The sequence below is a fragment of the Heloderma suspectum genome, chromosome 6 (genome assembly GCF_057233095.1).
Source record: "Heloderma suspectum isolate Gila_16-S chromosome 6, 16-S_ref, whole genome shotgun sequence".
NCBI classification, from domain to species: Eukaryota; Metazoa; Chordata; class Lepidosauria; order Squamata; family Helodermatidae; genus Heloderma; species Heloderma suspectum.
Window position 1 is genome coordinate 117,945,801 of NC_139463.1, and position 19,993 is coordinate 117,965,793.

The 19,993-nt window shown below is 46.2% G+C and overlaps 1 protein-coding gene across 1 annotated transcript; it reads left to right on the plus strand.

Annotated features, from left to right (window-relative positions):
* Nucleotides 1–12,205: 12,205 nt before the first annotated feature.
* Nucleotides 12,206–13,168, plus strand: LOC146342816 (olfactory receptor 6X1-like). Its single transcript, XM_084808009.1, has one exon. It carries the CDS (start codon nucleotides 12,206–12,208, stop codon nucleotides 13,166–13,168), a length of 963 nt encoding a protein of 320 aa, XP_084664135.1.
* The last annotated feature ends 6,825 nt before the right edge of the window (nucleotides 13,169–19,993 follow it).

Here is a 19,993-nt window from a genome sequence, read left to right on the forward strand (position 1 = left end):
GTCAGTGCATTAATATTTCCACAACATGTAGTAGTGTAGAATTACCCAGGTTGTGGAAACAATATCATCGACCACTTCTTCTGTGATGTTGTACCTGTTTTGAGATTGGCATGTTCCACTACAAGTATGTTGGAGTTGATAGGTCTCATATGTAGTACCAGTTTAATGTGGGATTCTTTTTGTTGATCTCATAAACATGAATTATAGCCACCATAATTTGAATACCTTCTGCCACAGGCTGATCCATGGCATTTCTCCCATGTGCCTCACTTTCACATCTGTTACCATGTTCTATCTACTATCTTCTTATACTTGAGGCCTTCAAGAAATAGTTTCTCATGAATCAAGGAAGTAGAATCACTTTTTGACACAAGTCTTGTACCTATGATAACCCCTTCCATCTATACAAGCTGGAAGAAAAGACTGCAAAGTAGTTGTGGGGAGACATGAGGGTATTTTTATGTAAATATCTATCTTTCATTGTATAATACCCACTTTACTCATAAAATGGTTACCCTTCCAACAAAGTACTACAAAAAAAGTCTAGGAAATTCTCAATCCTTCCTCCTTATTAGTTGTTCCCTGCTGTTCAACTCAGGCCTTAGCATAATGATGTATCATTTAGGGGAAAAGATACAACCCAGTAACCCAGCACTGGAGGACAAGATGGAAAAGATCTCCACAGCCACCATTTCTTTCCCTCTTGTGCTGAGGTAGGTTGGAACAAAGGAGACCCACACACTGCAAAAAACCAACATGCTGAATGTAATAAACTTGGCTTCATTAAAACTGTCAGGTAACTTACGGGCAAAAAATGCCACAATGAAGCTGGTGATTGCTAAGAGCCCCATGTAGCTCAGAACACAATAAAACATGGTAACAGACCCTTCATTACATTGCACAATGATTTCTTCAATTTCTGAGTGCATGTCTAAATCAGGAAATGGGGGAGAAGTTGCCAGCCACACAATACAAATGCTTGCTTGAATAAGGGAACAGGAATCAACAATGGAATAAGCCACTCTTTTCCCCAGCCATTTCTTCATCCTAGATCCAGGCTTTGTGGCTATGAAAGCTAGAGAAACAACGGTTGTTTTTGCAAGGAAACAAGAAACAGCCACTGAAAAGATGATGCCAAAAGCTGGTTGTCGAATGAGACAGGTCAGTTTCCCAGGATGGCCAAGGAACAGCAAAGAGGAGAGGAAGCAGAGCAGGAGAGAGATGAGGAGAGTGTAGGTGAGACCCCGGTTGTTGGCTTTGACAATGGGGCTGTCTTTGTGCTTAATAAACGTTGCTAACACCAAGGCTGTGATCAGGGAAAATGAAACAGCAATTGAGGCTAAAGAACTTCCCAAAGGTCCTTGATAAGACAGAAATAGTATCATTTTCTGGATGCACCAACCGTTGTTTTGGTTTGGATATTGATCTTCGGGGCAGTAGAAACAATCATCCATATCTAATAAAAAGAAAAAAGAAAGAGGCCCTATTATGGTGCAAAGTCAGGATATGGACTGTTCTAAACCAATTGTTCAGGTTTTGCTGTATGCAACTCATGCATTTGTATCCTAACAATTTATCACTTGTAAATGGTCAACTGACACAAGAGTGTCAATTCAACTGGTATGACTGGGGGGCGGGGGATGGAGTGCTACATAACCTGTCTCATTTGAAATCTTCCCTTTGGGGCATGGGACACAATCATAACAGCAAAACTTCTCCCCTTCCTTCCTTTTTTTCTGATGACCAGGCTGACAGTATTCTAGGGGTGGACGAAAGTCACTTACCTTTTCTCGCAGCTTGTTCGCGGTGGGGGAGAGCGCTTCGCTGCTCCCCCCGCGAAGTTCAGGCCGGGGGGGGAGGCTTCCCGCCTCGCCCGGCTGAAATTCAGGCCGGGGAGGAGGCTTCCCGCCTCGCCCGGCCGCGAACACGAAAGTAAAAAAAAAAAAAAGTCCCCTGATAGGCTACGTGACGATTCACGTAGCCTATCATGGCTAGATCTGGAAAGTCAGCCGTGATAGGCTACGTGAATCATCACGTAGCCTATCACGGGTGACTTTAAAAAAAAAAAAAAGCGCGTACGCGAATGGCGGCCCCCATAGGGAGCCGCCATTCGCATTCCTTATTTAGTTGCTGTAGTCTACGTAAATGTTTACGTAGACTACGGCGAAAATAAGGGCAACACAAATAGCGTTGCCCTTATTTTCGCCGTAGTCTACGTAAACATTTACGTAGACTACAGCGACCAAATAAGGAAGGGGAATGGCGGCTCCCTATGGGGGCCGCCATTATCCGTACACACTTTTTTTTTTTTTTTAAAGTCACCCATGATAGGCTACGTGACGATTCACGTAGCCTATCACAGCTGACTTTGCAAATCTAGCCGTGATAGGCTACATGAATCGTCACGTAGCCTATCAGGGGACGTTTTTTTTTTCTCTTTGATTGCAATGGTGGGGGCGGCAGCCAGTCGAAAGACCGGCTGCCGCTCCCGCCCCGCTCGAACACCGGACGAACCGCCAGCCGGACCCGCCGCCGGGAGGGACATTCAGGGAAGGTAAGTCCCGTCCCGGGGGGGGGTGCGGGGTGCGGGGGGGGTGCGGAGGATTTCTCCCCGAAACTTGTTTGGGGGGCCAAACACATTGGCGCTCGGCCCCCCGAAGTTTCAGGGAGAAATTCTCCGCCATCCCTACAGTATTCACTGCACACAGAAACGGGAAGCACCTGTCCATAAACATGAAAACAATTACAATAAGTCATACATTTCATTAATCTGCACATATGTTATGTTCATCATGTTTCACTCATACAGGAAATGTTTGTGTGAATGTAAGGTTTAACACTGAAATGCAACATTATTCCCAAAATGAGAATGTAGATATTTGGGACTTAAATATTGCATCTAGTAGTTGAAAATGCTAGGCAATCCTGCCCCTCGATTTGGACTATGGGGCACTATTCCAGGTCCTGCAGCCAGGAGGGAAGTCATGGGATACATAGGGATGGCAGAGAATTCCGCCACGGATCTCGGTGAGGCCGAATGCCAGTGCATTTGGCCCCCCGAACTCCGTGGTGGCATGGCCTGCCCCCCCCGCCCCCCCACGGATCCCCCGCAGGACGAGACTTACCTGGGGCGGTTCTTCCGTGTGGTGGTGGCGGCGGCGGCTGGTCTTCTGAATGGCTGCCGCCACCGCCATTTCCATTGTTGAAAAAAAAAGATTTACGTAGCCTATCATGGCTAGGTTTTAAAAAACAAAAACAAAAACGATGTGATAGGCTATCTGGCTTAAAACAAAAACAAAAACGCACGTACGCAAATGGCGGCAGCTACGGCCGCCGCCATTTGCATTCCTTATTTTGGGATGTCTTAGTCTACATAAATATTTATGTACACTAAGACGGCGAAAATAAGGTGGAACGCAAATAGCGTCCACTACGCTATTTGCGTTCCCCTTATGGATGGCAGAGAATTTCTCCACGAAACTCGGGGAGGCCAAATGCCAATGCATTTGGCCCCCCGAAATTGGCGGTGAAATTCTCTGCCACCCCCCCGCCACCCCCCTGAGATGGGACTTACCTCCTGCGAATGTCCCTCTCGGCGGCGGGTCCCGGCGGCGGTTCGGCGGCGGTTCGGTGGGGGCGGGGGCAGCGGCCGGTTTTCCGACCAGCTGCCGCCACCGCCATTACAAAATAAAGTAAAAAAAAAAACCACGTATAGGCTACATAACGATTTATGTAGCCTATCACTGCTAGATTTCCAAGGTCAGCCGTGATAGGCTACGTAAATCGTTACGTAGCCTATCACGGGTGACTTTGAAAAAAAAAAGCGCGTACGCAAATGGCGGCGCCCATGGGGACCGCCATTTGCGTTCCTTATTTGGGCCCAGGTAGTCTACGCAAAGATTTACGTAAACTATGGTGAAAATTAGGGCAACGGTATTTGCGTTTTGAAAAATGCAAAGAAATGTGCTTTAATCAATCCATCATCAAATAAATTAAAATGGGCATGAAAAAAAAAGTATCCTTTTGAGAAGTATGCCCAAGTACACTTTAATCAATGGTAAAAGGATGTGTTAATTCCAAAGATGTGCACAACTAATGTGTATATTTGGAAAAAAAATGTTTGGGTTTTGATGCCAGAAACAACAACATGAACAACAAAGCACACAGTCTGGTATGGAGTTGAGTCAGAATGAGGTTCAAGATAGAATTTTGATGAGCTCAGGTTTTGCTGATTTGCACATCCCTACAGTCCATGGATACAATCTATTTTCTATTTTCAGTATAACCTTAAACAAAACCCAGGTGTGCCATGGGGCGGAATCCTAATCATACCCACTGTATTTGGGCCAGCTATGCCCAAGTCATACCCACTGTATCTGAGAGACCTATGCTCTGATCCATGTGGAAGGGAGACCAGACTAAATAGAGTGCCCCATTTCAGTTTGCCCTTCCCTTCCTATGATCTTTCCACTGCCATCAGTATTTCTTTATTTTCCCAGCAGCCTGCACCAAACAGCCTTAAAAACCTCTGGATCTCTTGTAAATACTTTTTTGGTATTGGGGGCTTCTCTACACCAGGCTTTTATCGAGCACCTGTACCAGGGCTTCTGCCTCTGGATTCTTTGCAGGATTAAGATTGGCCCCATTACATGTGCTCCCCCCCCCTTTTTTTTCCCCAGGGGGGCTCCTTTGTCTGCAAGTTCCATATGTTTCATTATACAGCAAGTAGATGGGCCTGTGATATAGTACCATTTTGGAAATTCACCAGCTGTTGGAACATGAATTATATTAATTACTGCAGTTTGCCTAAGCTTAGCAAAGCTGCAATATTGGTCAAAAAGGATGGGTGAGGTCCTGGAGATTGACATCATCTAAAGGACCTGCAAACTTCTGTGACTGGCGAATCACGAGCACCTGATAAAAGCCTCATGTAGAGAAGCCCCAGAAGGAAGGCAAGAAACAGGTCCCTTTTCTTTTCCCTGAACTTTTACAGACGTTGTCAGTCTCACTGGAGCTGCACTCCCCAGTGCACCTGAAAACCTCTACAATAAGATTGATGACAGATAGGAAAATAGACCTCTTGATTCCCATCCTGACTGGCAGGGTGGTGGTGAGGAAAGGAGGCAAGTTTGTGTGGGGCAGTGGGGGTGGGGGGTCAGGGGACATCTTGCTCAGGGCCCCGTGAGTCCTTGCAGCACAGATTTTATTTTAGAGCCAGAGAAATCATCATTGTGTCCTCATAGTCTTAGGCAGCACAGGAAATATACTTCCAGGAAGTATACACGGGCTATACTTCCTGGAAGATGGGCTGTTGGCAAGGGACGGGTTGCACCTCACAAAGGATGGGAAGAACGTGTTTGGCCACAGCATGAAGAACTTCATCAGGAGGGCTTTAATCTGAATCCTACGGGGAAGGGAGATGTAATGTTGGGGGTAACAATGGACGTAGGTGCATGCACTGCAACGGAGAGAACAGCTCTGATAGCGCCCAATAATAGTCTTCAGACACATGTAGGAAGAAAGCCAGACTATGACGCACATGGTCTTCGATGTTGATATACTAATGCCCAGAGTATGGGAAACAAACAGAACGAACTTGAACTCTTAATACAGGAGGGAAATTCTGACTTGATAGGTATAACTGAGACTTGGTGGGATGACTCTCATGACTGGAAGACAGCAACTGAAGGATATATTCAATTCAAAAAGAACAGGAGGAACAGAAAGGGAGGTGGGGTTGCACTGTATGTGAAAAATACATATCTCTGCACAGAAATACAGGAGGAGGAGCTTGGTAGCCCCATCGAGAGCTTCTGGATCAAAATAGATGTAGCAAAGAATAAAAGGAACCTGGTGGTCGGAGTCTAGTACCGGCCACCCAACCAAGAAGAAGATGAGGATGAAACCTTTGAAAAGCAAGTAGCCAATGTTTTAAGGAAGCATGATACAATAGTAATGGGGGACTTTAATTTCCCTGATATTTGTTGGGAGACAAATTCTGCAAAACATGCCCCCCCCCAGGACATTCCTGACTTGTGTGGTGGATAACTTCCTCCTTTAGAAAGTAGAGGAAGGAACTAGAGGATCGGCTATCCTTGACTTGATCCTAATCAACAGAGATGACTTAGTGGATAAAGTAGCAGTTACAGGAACTCTCGGAGAAAGCGACCATGTTGTACTTGAGTTCTTGGTTCTAAGGGAAGCAAAACCCGAGTGTAGTCAAACGCGTACCCTGGATTTTAGAAAAGCTGATTTTCATAAACTCAGAACAATGATCAGTAAGATCCTATGGCAAGTGATGCTAATGAGAAAAGGAATCCAGGATGGGTGGGAGCTTTTAAAAAAGTTAATTCTCAAGGCACAATTACAAACAATTCCAACAAGGAGCAAATGTGGAAGACAACAGAAGAAGCCAATGTGGCTTCACAAAAAGCTTAGGGATGACCTGAAAACAAAAAAGGACACATATAAGTAGTGGAAAGAAGGCCAAGTAACAAAGGAAGAGTACAGGCAGGTAGCACAGAATTGCAGGGATGGCATCAGGAAGGCTAAAGCTGAGAACGAGCTGAGGTTAGCGAGGGATGCTAAAAACAACAAAAAGGCTTTCTTCAGCTACGTGAATAGTAAAAGGCAGAGGAAAGAAATGGTTGTTCAGCTATTAAATAAGGATGGCAAAATAACAGATGACAAAGAAAAGGCAGAGGTGCTCAATTCCAACTTTGGCTCAGTTTTCTCCTGAGAACGCAGGAGAAATAGCGTTCCCTTATTTTTGCCGTAGTCTACGTAAATCTTTACGTAGACTAGACGTGCCAGACTAAGGAACCCAAATGGCAGCGCCCATGGGCCGCCGCCATTTGCGTACGTGCTTTTTTTTTTCCCCCAAAGTCACCCATGATAGGCTACATGACGATTAACGTAGCCTATCACGGCTGACTTTGGAAATCTAGCCGTGATAGCTACGTTAATCATTACGTAGCCTATCATGGGTTTGTTTGTTTTTTACTTTTTGTTTCGCAGCCGTGGAGACGGGGCGCTTCTCCCTGGCCTGAATTTCGGCCGGGCGAGGCGGGGCACCTCCCCCCCCGGCCTGAATTTCGGGGGGAGAAGCGAAGTGCCTCCCCCCGACCATGAAAAAAGCTGCAGGAAAAAGTAAGTCCCTACATCCCTAGACCCCTTCATGGATCACTGCCTTGTTGTGGCGAAGGGGCTTGCGTAACTCAGTGAAGCCATAAGCTATGCCGTGCAGGGCCACCCAAGACGGACAGGTCATGGCAGAGAGTTCTGACAAAATGTGGTCCACTGGAGAAGGAAATGGCAACCCACTCCAGTATTCTTGCCAAGAAAACCCCATGGAACGTATCACAAGGCTAAAAGAGATGACGCCGGAAGATGAGCCCCTCAGGTCGGAAGGTGTCCAATATGCTACTGGGGAAGAGCAGAGGGTATTTCCAAGTAGCGCCAGAAAGAGTGAAGCGGCTGGGCCAAACCCGAAAGGACACTCAGCTGTGGATGTGTCTGGTGGTGAAAAGAAAGTCCGATGCTGTAAAGAACAATATTGTTTAGGAACCTGGAATGTCAGATCAATGAATCAAGGTAAGCTGGAGGTGGTCAAACATGAGATGGCAAGATTGAACATCGACATCTTGGGAATCAGCGAACTAAAATGGACAGGCATGGGCGAATTTAATTCAGGTGACCATCATATCTACTATTGTGGGCAAGAATCCCTTAGAAGAAATGGAGTAGCACTCATAGTCAACAAAAGGGTGGGAAAAGCAGTACTGGGGTACAATCTTAAAAATGATAGAATGATCTCAGTACGAATCCAAGGCAAACCATTCAACATCACAGTAATTCAAGTCTATGCCCCAACCACTGATGCCGGAGAAGCTGAGGTTGATCAGTTCTATGAAGACCTACAACACCTTCTAGAACTAACACCAAAAAAAGACGTCCTCTTCATCATAGGGGATTGGAATGCTAAAGTAGGAAGTCAAGAAATCACCGGGATAACAGGCAGGCATGGCCTTGGTGTACAAAATGAAGCAGGACAAAAGCTAATAGAGTTTTGCCAAGAGAACACGCTGATCATAGCAAACACTCTTTTCCAACAGCACAAGAGGCGACTCTACACATGGACATCACCAGATGGTCAATATCGAAATCAGATTGATTATGTCCTTTGCAGCCAAAGATGGAGAAGCTCCATACAGTCAGTCAAAACAAGACCTGGAGCTGACTGTGGCTCAGATCATGAGCTGCTTCTTGCAAAATTTCGGCTTAAATTGAAGAACGTTGGGAAAACCACTAAACCGTTCAGGTATGACCTAAATCATATCCCTGATGAATATACAGTGGAGGTGAGGAATAGATTTCAGGGATTAGACCTGATAGACAGAGTGCCTGAGGAACTATGGACGGAGGTCCAGAACATTGTTCAGGAGGCAGCAACGAAATCCATCCCAAAGAAAAAGAAATGCAAGAAAGCCAAGTGGCTGTCTGATGAGGCTTTACAAGTAGCTGAGGAAAGAAGGGAAGCGAAAAGCAAGGGAGAAAGGGGAAGATATACCCAACTGAATGCAGAGTTCCAGAGAATAGCAAGGAGAGACAAGAAGGCCTTCTTAAGTGAACAATGCAAAGAAATCGAGGAAAACAACAGAATGGGAAAGACTAGAGATCTCTTCAAGAAAATCGGAGATCTCAAGGGAACGTTTTGTGCAAAGATGGGCATGATAAAGGACAAAGAAGGCAGGGACCTAACAGAAGCAGATGAGATTAAGAAGAGGTGGCAAGAATACACAGAAGAACTATACAGGAAAGATCTGAATGTCCCTGATAGCCATGATAGTGCGGTCACTGAACTTGAGCCGGACATCCTAGAGAGTGAAGTCAAGTGGGCCTTAGGAAGCATTAGTAACAATAAAGCTAGCAGAGATGACAGTATTCCAGCCGAGCTATTTAAAATCCTAAAAGATGATGCTGTTAAAGTGCTGCATTCAATATGCCAACAAATCTGGAACACTCAACAGTGGCCACAAGACTGGAAAAGGTCAGTTTACATTCCAATTCCAAAGAAGGGCAATGCCAAAGAGTGTTCAAACTACCGCACCATTGCGCTCATTTCACATGCCAGCAAGGTGATGCTCAAAATCCTACAAGCTAGGCTTCAGCAGTATGCGAACCGAGAACTACCGGAAGTACAAGCTGGGTTTCGAAGAGGCAGAGGAACTAGAGATCAAATCGCCAACATTCGCTGCATCATGGAGAAAGCAAGAGAATTCCAGAAAAACGTCTATTTCTGCTTCATTGACTATGCTAAAGCCTTTGATTGTGTGGATCACAACAAACTGTGGCAAATTCTTAAAGTGATGGGAGTACCAGACCACCTTACCTGTCTCCTGAGAAACCTGTACGAGGGTCAAGAAGCAACAGTAAGAACCAGACATGGAACAACCGAGTGGTTCAAAATTGGGAAAGGAGTACAACAAGGCTGCATATTGTCACCCTGCTTATTTAACTTATATGCAGAGTACATCATGAGAAATGCCGGGTTGGATGAATCAGAGGTCGGAATTAAGATTGCTGGGAGAATTATCAACAACCTCCGATATGCAGACGATACCACCCTAATGGCAGAAAGCGAAGAGGATCTCAAGAGCCTCTTGTTGAGGGTGAAAGAGGAGAGTGCAAAAGCTGGTTTGAAACTCAACATTAAAAAAACGAAGATCATGGCATCTGGCCCCATCACTTCCTGGCATATAGAAGGGGAAGAAATGGAAGCAGTGACAGATTTTACTTTCTTGGGCTCCAAGATCACCGCAGACGGTGACTGTAGCCATGAAATTAAAAGACGCTTGCTCCTTGGGAGGAAAGCTATGGCAAACCTAGACAGCATAGTAAGAAGCAGAGACATCACCTTGCCGACAAAGGTCCGTCTAATCAAAGCTATGGTTTTCCCAGTAGTAATGTATGGCTGTGAGAGCTGGACTATAAGGAAGGCTGAGCGCCGAAGAATTGATGCTTTCGAACTGTGGTTCTGGAGAAGACTCCTACGAGTCCCCTGGACTGCAAGGAGTTCAAATCAGTCCATCCTAAAGGAAATCAACCCTGAGTGCTCATTGGAAGGACAGATAATGAAGGTGAAGCTCCAATATTTTGGCCACCTAATGCGAAGAGAAAACTCCCTGGAAAAGACCCTGATGCTGGGAAAGACTGAAGGCCAAAGGAGAAGGGGACGGCAGAGGATGAGATGGCTAGATAGCATCACGGATGCAATGAATATGAACTTGAGCACGCTCCGGGAGAGAGCGCAGGACAGGAAGGCCTGGCGTGCTATGGTCCATGGGGTCACGAAGAGTCGGACACGACTGAACGACTGAACAACAACAACAACAGCAGCCGCCATTTGCATTCCCTTTTTTAGCCATGATAGGCTACATAAATATTTACTTAACCTATCACAGCTAACAAAGGGAACGCAAATGGCAGCCACCGTAGCTGCCGCCATTTGCGTTCCTGTTTTTTTTTTGCTGTTATAGGCTACGTAAATATTTATGAGTTGCCACGGAGCGGAGCCGTCCATCGAGGATTTTAGAGGAAGGGACAGAGTGTCTCTCCCCCCACCACGGATGTACGAAATGAAGCAGGTAAGTCGTTTCGTACATCCCTATGCTCTAGAACTGTGTTTATGAAAAATGTTTGGGAAGGATTTCTGAGTTTGATTTATGTTGCAGAGTGGAATAGTTGTTGATTGTGCTGTGAGCATTTACAGAAAAATCTGAGCCATATGGTGCCTCCATAGGAGTGTCTCAACAATTATTAGTTTGGGGATTTGGAACAATACTTGCAGGGACCGGTGGGAGATATATTAAGAGATCAGTTCTGTTAGTTAGACCCATATCCTACACCACGGCTGCACTGGATAACTTTTTTGCAAACTGAGCCAGCATGGCTTCTTCACTGTTTGCAAAAGGAGAAGAGATCCATACATTCATACACTGAATGGAGAAAATGAAGGGTGATGATGCATTGCTTTCCCTGGATCAAGATCTCTTCCTTCCTTCCTTCCTTCCTTCCTTCCTTCCTTCCTTCCTTCCTTCCTTCCCTCCCTCCCTCCTTCCTTCCTTCCTTCCTTCCTTCCTTCCTTCCTTCCTTCCACTATTTTTCTTACCACTACTGAAGTCTTGAAAAGGACCTGGCTAAAACCAACAATTCCAGAATCAGGTTCTATCATGTTAATGTTCAAATGACCCAAGTAGCTGTCATACAGACCCAATTGTTGCATTCTTGACTCTTCTGTGAGTGAGTATACTTACTGTTTATCCTTGAGATTATGTTACTTTTAGTCCATCATTCTTACACTGAGCCAGGCTCAAAAGCAGATCAAGAGCTCAAGGGGTTCAAAGCTGACACTGCCATTCATGTTCACATTATTACACAATTGCTCTCATCTCACAGAAGCCTAGCATGAAAATGGGTCACGGTTTATTGCATCAGATTGTTTAGGATGCAATCCTGCACTCGATCTCACAGCAACTGCATTGAAATGAATGGGGCTGAATGCAAAATTTAGTCTTTTATCACCCTTGTATGCATCCAAGTCAACCATTCTTCCAAGGATGTCCTTGCAGTTTACAAGGATTTATCCCATCTTAACTTTGCAATGAACCTGTGGAGTAATGAGTGGCCCAGAGTCATTCTGTAGATTAATGATCTTGTCAGCATTTGAAACCAGTTATTTGGGGGGGGGGGGTCGGGGTCAAACAACACACAATGGTATTTCTGGAGCACCAGCCTGAAGCAGAGCTTCACATGCCCTACAATACATGCATAACTTTTGCACATCTGAAGAAGACACATCCATGGATGGGGAAAAGCTCTCATGCATACTGCCTAGCAACTCACTGAGAGAAATCTAAGATCCATTAGCAAAATGTTTATTTGCAACCACAACAGGGATGAAAAAGTGGGACTGGTGGGGGAAAAATGGAAGTGCTGGAAATATAATGCAGAACTCAAATATTAACTCTGATCTCATTGTAAATTTCAACTTTTACCAGACATACCTAAATAGAACATCGATGGACTCGAATTAATTTCTTTTATTATTATTTTTAATTTGAAATAGTTCAGCTATACTTTATTGTCAGCTTCTCTCTCTCTCTCTCTCTTTGCAGTATAAAACAACAGCTCATGTGGTTTAGTTATGGAAAAGCAGAATATGTCGATAGTGAATGAGTTCATCCTTCTGGGTTTCCCCTTTCTTCAAAGTTTCCATGCCATCTTCTTCTTGGTTGTCTTACTGATGTACATCCTTACCATCATGGGGAATGGATTCATTCTCATCATTGTGAGGGTTGACCACAGGCTTCAGACACCAATGTACTTCTTCCTAAGCAACCTTGCCTTCTTGGAAATCTGGTACACCACTGCTGTGGTCCCCAAGCTGCTGCAAACGTTTGTGGTAGAAAGGGTCACCATTTGTATCTACTGCTGTCTGGTGCAAGCTTTCTTCCACTTCTTCCTGGGCACAACAGAGTTTTTCATCCTCACAGTCATGTCCTTTGATCGTTATTTAGCCATATGCAAGCCGTTGCACTACCCATCTATCATGACCAAATCCATCTGTATTCAGTTGGCCCTTGGAGCTTGGTTCGGAGGATTCCTGGGTATATTTTTCCAGACCATCTTGGTATTGCAATTGCCTTTCTGTGATTCCAATATAATTGACCACTTCTACTGTGACATTGGGCCAATCTTAAAGATAGCATGTACCGACACCCACCTAATTGAACTGCTGGGTTTCCTGGCTGCTGTCACAGTCATCTTGAGCTCTTTACTTTTCACGGTGGTGTCTTATATCTACATTATCTCCACCATACTCCACATCCCCTCAGCATCTGGGAGGAAGAAAGCTTTTTCTACCTGTACATCTCACCTGACGGTAGTCTCCATATTGTATGGAGCTGTCCTGTTTATGTATCTTAGACCCAATGTGCATTCTTCATTTGGCCTCAACAGGATAATTTCAGTGCTCAACACACTTCTCACACCATTGCTGAACCCTTTCATCTACACAATAAGGAACAAGGAAGTGAAAGAGGCTTTCAGGAAGGCAGTCATTCAAAACATTAAATTGTTTAATGCACCGAAAAAGCTGGGAAGGTAGGGACTGTGAATTTGCCAAGGCACGACTTCAGCACAGATCAGTGGATCTACCAATTTTGACTGTATAGAGTTCCTCTTTCCCCCCACCTCTAAGTCCATTCTGTGCCAGTTCCATGTCGATTTGTGTGTGTTTGTTTTATTGTGGGGAGGGGATGTATGGATTTGGGTGTGCTTTTTTATTTTAATGTGCACATTTCTGTGGGCATTTTTCAAATTCTACTTACTTTTTTTATCCATAAAACCATTGTCTCAGGTGTATTTGTATGCATTTTTTAAAATGTACACATTCTTCTTTGCATACTTTTCAAATGTGCACATTTCATTGGGCACATTTTCCCTGTTCCGTGGAACACATCACAAGTCCTGAAATATACAGACTTCCAAATACGAAGTGTGCCCAAGTCTCCAAGGGTAAGTCTTTTTCTGAGTGGTGTGGATTGGGGAAAACCACACACACACATCTGAAGGAGTAACCCTAACCCCTAGATCTGAGAGGGGTGTGTGTGTTACCTGTACTTTGCACTAGGCTGAGCTATCTGAGCTAATCCTCTATCCATGTGCATCAAAGTATTTTGCAACACTCCCATACGTAACATCTCCCCGCAAGAAGAAACCTAGCAAATCAGGGTTTCAAGCTGAGTTAGAATACTCCTTGTTGTGGAGATTGCACAGGATTCTGGTTCCCATTGAGTTTTTCTCTCTCTCTCCAGGTTTTGGAGTACAGTTTTACCAGTCTTCTGATGACACCCTACAGTATACCCATTTCAGGCATTCAAAAACTGTAAAGCAGGTGATTCATTGTTGTCTGGGCCCCAATGTGGAGAACAAGCTCTTGTATAAGAATGGGAAGAATGAGATATAAGGCTTTTAGAAACCCAGCTATGGTATTTCCTTATTCATGGATTCTCAGACTGGTTGGTTTAGTATATTGACAGAATTTGCATGGGATTATCAGATGTTAGGATGACTAACCGAAATCTTTCGATAAGCATATTGACAACTTCAGATGCATTTTGCAAACTCATTTTGGGTCCTTCTGGTGTGCTCAGAATCTCCCTCTCTCTCCCCTCATGAGAGGGAGAAATGAAAAACAAGACCACTTCATTGGCTCAGCTGAAAGACCAGCTCCACTGGACTCTTCATCTTCCTCGAATCTCATCTAGCAGCAGCCATTCTCTCAGAAAGAGTGAAAGGACAGAAGCAGGCTGCTCCCTCTGCTGTGCTGGGAGACCAGCTCTTCCTCTGCTTGAACTGTTCCCATTCAGGGATGGCAGAGAATTTCTCTCTGAATCTCCGGGAGGCTGAATGCCAACGCATTTGGCACCCTGAAATTGGTGGGGAAATTCTCCGCCGGCCCCCCGCCCCCCCCGGGATGGGACTTACCTCGTGCGAATGTCCCTCTCAGCGGCGGGTCCCGGCGGCAGTTCAGCGGCATTTCGGTGGCGGGGGCGGCGGCAGCCGGTCTTCTGACCGGCTGCCGCCGCCGCCATTACAAAATAAAAAAGTAAAGTACAAAAAAAAAAAAAAACACCCGTGATAGGCTACGTAACGATTTACGTAGCCTATCATGGCTAGATTTCCAAAGTCAGCCGTGATAGGCTACGTAAATCGTCACGTAGCCTATCACGGGTGACTTTGAAAAAAAAAAGCGCGTATGCAAATGGCGGCGCCCATGGGCGCCGCCATTTGCGTATGTGCTTTTTTTTTTTCAAAGTCACCCGTGATAGGCTACGTGACGATTTACATAGCCTATCATGACTGACTTTGGAAATTTAGCCATGATAGGCTACGTTAATCGTTACATAGCCTATCACGGGTTTTTTTTTCCACTTTTTCTTTCGTGGCCAGGGAGACGGGGCACTTCTCCCCGGCCTGAATTTCAGCCGGGCGAGGCGGGGCACCTCCCCCCCCTCGCCTGAACTTTGGGGGGAGAACCGAAGCGCCTCCCCCGCACCGCGAAGCAAGCTGCGGGACAAGTTAAGTCCCTTTCGTCCATCCCTATTCCCATTCAATATGGTCCTTGTGAGGACTTTTTAATTTAAGAACTCCTGCCTGCATTTGTTTGTTTCCCTCTTCCTTCTTCATCGGTTTGTCTGTGTGTGTGCATGTGTGTGTGTGTGCATGAGTGAGTGTGTTTAGATTGTAAGCCTGAGGGCAGGGCCTTTGGCCTTTGCTTGACTTAATGCAAGCCATCCAGGGAGAGTATTTGGTTGAAGAGCAGGATGAAAATCCTTTAAATAAATTATTTCTGATTGACTGATTGATTGATGACATCCATATCCCACCTATTTTCCCCCCTCTTGCAAGGAACGCAAGGCAGCTTAAACAGTCCTTCTCCTCCCCATTTTATCCTCACATCAGCCTTGTGAGGTGGGTTAGGCTGAGAGTCAGTGAGTGGCCCAAAGTCATGCCCAAGTGGAAACTAGAACCTGGATCTCCTGAGTCCCAGTCAGTGGAGGCTGGTGGCTCCGATTTTGGTGAGGCTGTGAATCCATTCTGGATCTCAGACAGAATCAGTCAGAACTCTAAAGGAGCCATCAAAGGTGCCAAACCTATTTTGAGGCTATGGTTCAGACCTTGGACAGACCCTTTAGAGTTCTGATTTGTTCTGACTGAAACCCTGAATGGATTCACAACCCACAGAAATCAGAATGTCCCTGCCACCTGACTCAAGCCTTAACGGGCTCTTTTCAAAAAAGGAACCCATGAAGACTTGTCAGGCAGTGAAGGCAGGAGTTGCCCTCCAACCATACACTCTCCCCTCCATGCAAGGAGGGGAGAGCATTAGGGATGGCAGAGAATTCCACCACGGATTCCAGTGAGGCCGGATTCTAAAGATTCTAAAAAGCCTCCTGCCCCCCTGCCCTCCCGCGGAATCCCTCTGGGATGGCACTTACCTGGGGCGGATGCGGCAGCGGCAGTGGTTCCGGCAGCTCCAGCGGCTGGTCTCCTGGCTGACAGCGGCCGGGCTGCCGCTGCCACCATTGCCATCCTTGCAGCTGTGATAGGCTACGTAAGAATTTACATAGCCTATCACGGCTAAGCCCCCCCCCAAAAAAACCCCAGTGTACGCAAATGGCGGCGGCTATGGCGGCCGCCATTTGCGTTCCCTATTTTTCGCCGATTTATCTTACATAAATATTTATGTAAGATAAAATGGCAGAAAAAAGGGGAACGCAAATAGCGTAGTGGGCGCTATTTGTGTTCCTTTATTTTTTGCCATTCTAGCCTATGTAAATATTCACGTAGACTAGAAAGGCGAAAAATAAAGGAACGCAAATAGCGCCCACTACGCTATTTGCATTCCCCTTTTTTCTGCTGTTTTATCTTACGTAAATATGTACATAAGATAAATCGGTGAAAAAAACGGAACGCAAATGGTGGGCCGCCGTAGCTGCTGCCATTTGCATATGCTGGGTTTTTTGGGGGGTGGGTTAGCTGTGATAGGCTATGTAAATCCTTATTTAGCCTATCACGGCTGCCTGGCTGGATGCAAATGGCGACTGCTACGGCATCCGCCATTTGCGTCCGCAGCAGCCCGTCTGCAGCCGGAAATCCGGCTGCGGACAGCCCTGGCCGGCTGCTCCACGGCCTGGCTGTGGAGCAAAGCCAGCCATCGAGGATTCCAGGGGGGATGACCAGATCACCTCCCCCCCATCGAGGATTCCGGGGGGAGGGACGGAGCACCTCCCCCGCACCGCGAAAGATTCCGTGAAAAGGTAAGTGAGTTTCGTACATCCCTAGAGAGCATGCATTACTTTCCTGGAAGAGCTGTCCTGAGCTGCCATTATTTTTCATAATGGCACCTCAATGGCTTTATTGGGTGACATCCTCGCAGGGCCATCCAGAAATTCGCACAGTATCATGAGCAGGGGAGGGTGATGGCAGTGGCTGGGCGAGTGTCCAATACAGCCAGGTACAGGTGGGTCCATCCATCCCTTACAGGGGCAATGTGTTGTGGGTACTTGAAACAGGTACAGTATCATAACGGTGAACCCTCCCTTTAGATTAGCCTTAGATTAGCCTCCTCTTTATTATGGACAGTGAAGACTGTTGTGGTTCATTGAGTTTTTAATGGTCTTCAGTGTCATCATCTGATTTTATTGAACTGAATATTCTTGCTCCTATTTTATTGTCATTCTGTGGTGCATTTTTAATGGTTACAAATTCCAAATGTTATCACAATAGCACGAGGAAAAGTGACAGACATGCCTCCCATGCCTCTATAGCAGGGGTAGGCAACTAGATGTTGTGGGACTGCAACTCCCATCAACACTAGCTAGCATAGCCAATTGTGAGGGATGATGGGAGTCACAATTCAATGTTTGGAGAACCATAAATAGTGATGGCAGAACCAGCAATTTTCGAACTTCCCTAAATTATCAGAAAATCACTTCAAAGTTAATTTCAGTTCACTTCTGTTATCATTTTTGATCTGTTTTTCAGGTTGCTTGAATGGCAAAGGGGTGAATTTTGAATGGGGAAAATGTAGGGATGGCAGAGAATTCTGGCACGGATCACGGTTAGGCCGAATGCCAGTGCATTCGGCCCCCCGAAATCTGTGGCAGAATGGCCTGCCCCCCCGCCACCCTGCGGATCCTCCCTGGGATGAGACTTACCTGGGGCGGATCTTCCGGGTGGTGGTGGCTCCGGCGGCGGCTCCGGCGGTGGCAGCTCCGGCAGCTGGTCTTCTGACCGGCTGCCGCCGCTGCCATTTGCAGTCTTGTGGTTTTGTTTTTTTGTTTTTTTCAAGGCGTGATAGGCTACATAAAGATTTACATAGCCTATCATGGCTGGGTAAAAAAATGCGTACACAAATAGCAGGGGCTATGGCCGCTGCCATTTGTATTCCTTATTTTTGGTGTCTTAGTCTACGTAAATATTTATGTAGACTAAGACGGTGAAAATAAGGGGAACACCAATAGCATAGCGGGCGCTATTTGCATCTCTTTTTGATTCACCGTTTTAGCCTACATAAATATTTACGTAGGCTAAAACGGCGAATCAAAAAGGGACACAAGTAGTGCCCGCTACGCTGTTTGCGTTCCCCTTTATTTTCGCCGTCATAGTCTACGTAAATATTTATGTAGACTACCCGTGCCAAAATAAGGAATGCAAATGGTGGCGCCCATGGGCACCACCATTTGCGTACGTGCTTTTTTTTTTCCCCAAAGTCAGCCATGATAGGCTACGTAAACATTTACGTAGCCTATCACGGTGTTTTGTGAAAATCTAGCCATGATAAGCTACGTAAATCTTTACGTAGCCTATCACGTTTGTTGTTGTTGCTGTTTTTTTACTTAGAAATGGAGGCGGCAGCAGCTGGTCAGAAGACCGGCTGCCGCCGAACCGCCGCCGAACTGCCGCCGGGAGCCACCGCCGCCAGGGACATTCACTCAAGGTAAGTCCCATCCCGAGGGTGGCGGGGGGGTGGCGGACTGTTTCTCCACCAATTTCGGGGGAGAAACCAATGCATTCGGCCTCCCAGAGATTCGTGGAGAAATTCTCTGACAGCCCTACTTTTTCCCTCTTGATTCCAGAAAAGTTTTACGCATTTTTTTCAGGTACCACAATTTGCACAAATGGTAATTTGTGCAAATTTGATCTTGGGGGGGACCTTGAAATTTGTGCAAATGGGATCTTTTTTTGTTTTTCTTTTTTTAATTTCCACAAGGTGGAATTATGTGCAGTGGAAGGTGGAGCTAGGCAAAATACAGTACAAAATACATCAGACAACAACATTTTATGTGTGTGTGCAGTGGGTGGGTGGGGTGGGCATGATGTATGGAACTTTCCATCACACTCTGTATTGAGATCTGGAACATGAAATAAGATTTTAGAAACATGCAGCTACACAGCCAAAAGGATAACATCTTATTCAGCTAAAAACCCAGGAAGCTGCTTTAGACTAGGTTAGAATATCTGTGTATATGGTCAAGTATTTTTCATGCTGGCTGGCACTGTGTCACCAATGTTTCAGGTAGGGTTGGCGGAGAATTTCTCCCCGAAACTTTGGGGGGCCGAGCGCCAACATGTTTGGCCCCCTGAACAAGTTTCGGGGAGAAATCCTCCGCACCCCCCCACCCCCCGCACCCCCCCCGGGATGGGACTTACCTTCGCCAAATGTCCCTCCCGGCAGCGGGTCCGGCCGGCGGTTCGGCGGGTGTTCGAGCGGGGTGGGAGCGGCAGCCGGTCTTTCGACCGGCTGCCGCCGCCGCCATTGCAATAAAAGAAGAAAAAAAAATGCCCCCTGATAGGCTACGTGACGATTAACGTAGCCTATCACGGCTAGATATCACGGGTGACTTTAAAAAAAAAAAAAGCGCGTACGGATAATGGCGGCCCCCATAGGGAGCTGCCATTCCCGTTCCTTATTTGGTCGCTGTAGTCTACGTAAATCTTTACGTAGACTACGGTGAAAATAAGGGCAACGCTATTTGTGTTGCCCTTATTTTCGCAGTAGTCTACGTAAACATTTACGTAGACTACAGCGACTAAATAAGGAACGCGAATGGCGGCTCCCTATGGGGGCGGCCATTAGCGTACGCGCTTTTTTTTTTTTAAGTCACCCGTGATAGGCTACGTGATGATTGACGTAGCCTATCACGGCTGACTTTGCAGATCTAGCCGTGATAGGCTACGTTAATTGTCACGTAGCCTATCAAGGGGCTTTTTTTTAAAAAAAAAACTTTTGTGTTCGCGGCCGGACGAGGTGGGAAGCCTCCCCCCCGGCCTGAATTTCAGCCGGGGCGAGGCGGGAAGCCTCCCCCCCCGGCCTGAACTTCGCGGGTGGAGCAGCGAAGCGCCTCCCCCCCACCGCAAACGT